General features: G+C 52.8%; 1 protein-coding gene across 1 annotated transcript in view; it reads left to right on the plus strand.

Annotated features, from left to right (window-relative positions):
• Positions 1–97: 97 nt before the first annotated feature.
• LOC128367697 (uncharacterized) overlaps positions 98–2,500 on the plus strand; it is a 3,470-nt gene continuing 1,067 nt past the window's right edge. Inside the window, exon 1 of the mRNA XM_053328310.1 lies at positions 98–2,500. This exon is cut by the window's right edge and continues 1,067 nt beyond it. Coding sequence (XP_053184285.1) covers positions 98–2,500 — 2,403 coding nt within the window.

Raw genomic sequence — 2,500 nt, forward strand, 5'->3', positions numbered from 1 at the left:
GGAGAGTCAGTGACAGCCCGGAGAGACGGCAACCGGGGCAGAAAGGGTCGGCAACCCAATCTGCATCCTCTGAGAGGAGGAACCCCACCAAGCTACGATGAACTCTATGGAGAAATACCCCCAGGGGTGCCCGAGAGGGGGGGAGGATGAGCACCCCAGCCGGACAGATACAACGTTAACAGACCCAGGCAATGGACAAACGACTACGAGCACGCAGTGTACATGCGGTAAAGTCTGCAAAAACATCCGTGGCTTAAAGATCCACCAATCGAGGATGAAGTGCCTGTTGGGAGCAGCAGCAACACTACGCACAGGTGTTACACCTGGTGAGACGCAGGAGGTGCCAGGCCCGGAGTCACCCCATAGTGCCCAGAACCTCCAAGTGTTGCAAACTAATCCCTCGAGCATCAAGTCGGACAGAAGGTGGATCAAATGGCCTGCAGCTAGCATGACTACCCTCTGGAAGCAATTCGATGACGATGTTGACCATATTCTGGAGGCAACTGCGAAAGGAGAGGCTGACAGGAAGCTGCAAGCTTTGACAACAATCATTGTCAGCATTGCAGCTGAAAGGTTCGGCGAGGAGGAGAAGAAAACCGTCACAACAACGTACTCCAAGAATCAGAGAGCTGTGAAGATTCACAACATCAGGCAGGAGATGAAAGCGCTGAAGTCCCAGTACAAGGCAGCAGGACAAGAGGAACGCACAGGCCTAGCCCAGCTAATGTGCATCCTCCGGAAAAAGATCAGAGTTCTCCGCCGGGCAGAGTGGCATCGGAGGCGGCGGCGCGAGAGGGCACGTAAACGTGCTTCTTTCATTGCTAACCCCTTCAAGTTCACAAAGGATCTGCTGGGGCAGAAGCGCAGTGGCAAACTGGCCTCCTCACAGGGAGACATAGATCAACATCTGAAGCAGGCGTACAGTGATCCAGCAAGAGAGCAGGAGTTGGGAGAGTGTAAGCACCTCATAGACCCCCCTGTACCAGAAGTGCAGTTTGACATGTCGGAGCTGCAGCTAAAGGAAGTTAGGGAGGTTGTCCACAAAGCAAGGGCAAGTTCTGCTCCAGGACCGAGTGGCACTTCATACAAAGTGTATAAGAACTGTCCCAAACTCCTGCTGCGTCTGTGGAAAATCCTGCGAGTCTTCTGGAGAAGGGGGAGGATCCCAGAACAATGGAGAGTGGCTGAAGGGGTCTGGATCCCAAAAGAGGAAAACTCCACTCGGCTAGACCAGTTCCGCATCATCTCCCTGCTGTGTGTTGAGGCAAAGGTTTTCTTCAGCACTGTTTCCAAACGGCTGTGTACCTACCTGGCAAAGAACACCTACATCGATACATCTGTCCAGAAAGGCGGCATTTCAGGAATGTCAGGATGTTTGGAGCATACCGGTGTAGTGACACAGCTCATTCGGGAGGCCAGAGAGAACAAGGGCAACCTATCAGTGCTGTGGCTTGACCTGGCAAATGCATTCGGCTCCATTCCACACAAGCTTGTTCAGCTCACTCTGATGAAACATCATGTACCCAGCAGGTGTAGAGACCTCATCGCTGATTATTACAGCAATTTCAGGATGAGGGTCTCTTCAGGAGCAATAACATCCAGCTGGCACAAGGTAGAGATCGGTATCATCACAGGGTGTACTATCTCTGTGACACTGTTCTCACTAGCCATGAACATGCTCACTAAATCTGCTGAGCCAGAGTGCAGAGGGCCCCGTATGATTTCCGGACAAAGGCAACCACCCATCAGGGCATTCATGGATGACCTCACAGTCACGACAGAATCGGTCCCAGGTTGCCGGTGGATTCTGAAGGGACTTGAAAGGCTAATGGATTGGGCCCGGATGCGTTTCAAACCCGCCAAATCCAGATCAATGGTGCTGAGGAAAGGGAAGGTGGAGGACAAGTTCCGGTTTACCATCTCAGGCACAGCCATCCCAACTATCTCAGAGAGGCCAGTTAAGAGCTTGGGCAAGGTCTTTGACTGCTCTCTGAGAGACACAACATCTGTCCAGTTGACATGTACTGAGTTGGAAGGCTGGCTGAAGTCCGTGGACAAGTCAGGCCTACCTGGGAAGTTCAAAGCCTGGGTATACCAGCACGGCATTCTTCCCAGGATCCTGTGGCCTCTCCTCGTCTACTCAGTCCCTATCTTAACAGTAGAGATCTTGGAGAGGAAGGTCAGCAACCACCTCCGGAGATGGCTTGGACTACCTAAGACCCTAAGCAGCATTGCACTCTACGGGAACAGCAACAAACTGCAACTGCCCTTCAAATCCTTGGAGGAGGAATTCAAAGTAACCAGAGCCAGAGAAGTGGTTCAGTACAGGGACTCATGTGATCCGAAGGTGGTTAAGGCAGGGATCCAAGTGAGGACTGGCAGGAAATGGAGGGCAGAGGAAGCAGTCGAAGAGGCTGATGCAAGGCTGCGGCACAGGAGCCTGGTGGGAGTGGTCACTCGAGGTCGAGCTGGGCTTGGATCCTTTCCAACCCCCCAATTT

Source organism: Scomber japonicus, chromosome 11 (genome assembly GCF_027409825.1).
Source record: "Scomber japonicus isolate fScoJap1 chromosome 11, fScoJap1.pri, whole genome shotgun sequence".
In the NCBI taxonomy this organism is placed as follows: Eukaryota; Metazoa; Chordata; class Actinopteri; order Scombriformes; family Scombridae; genus Scomber; species Scomber japonicus.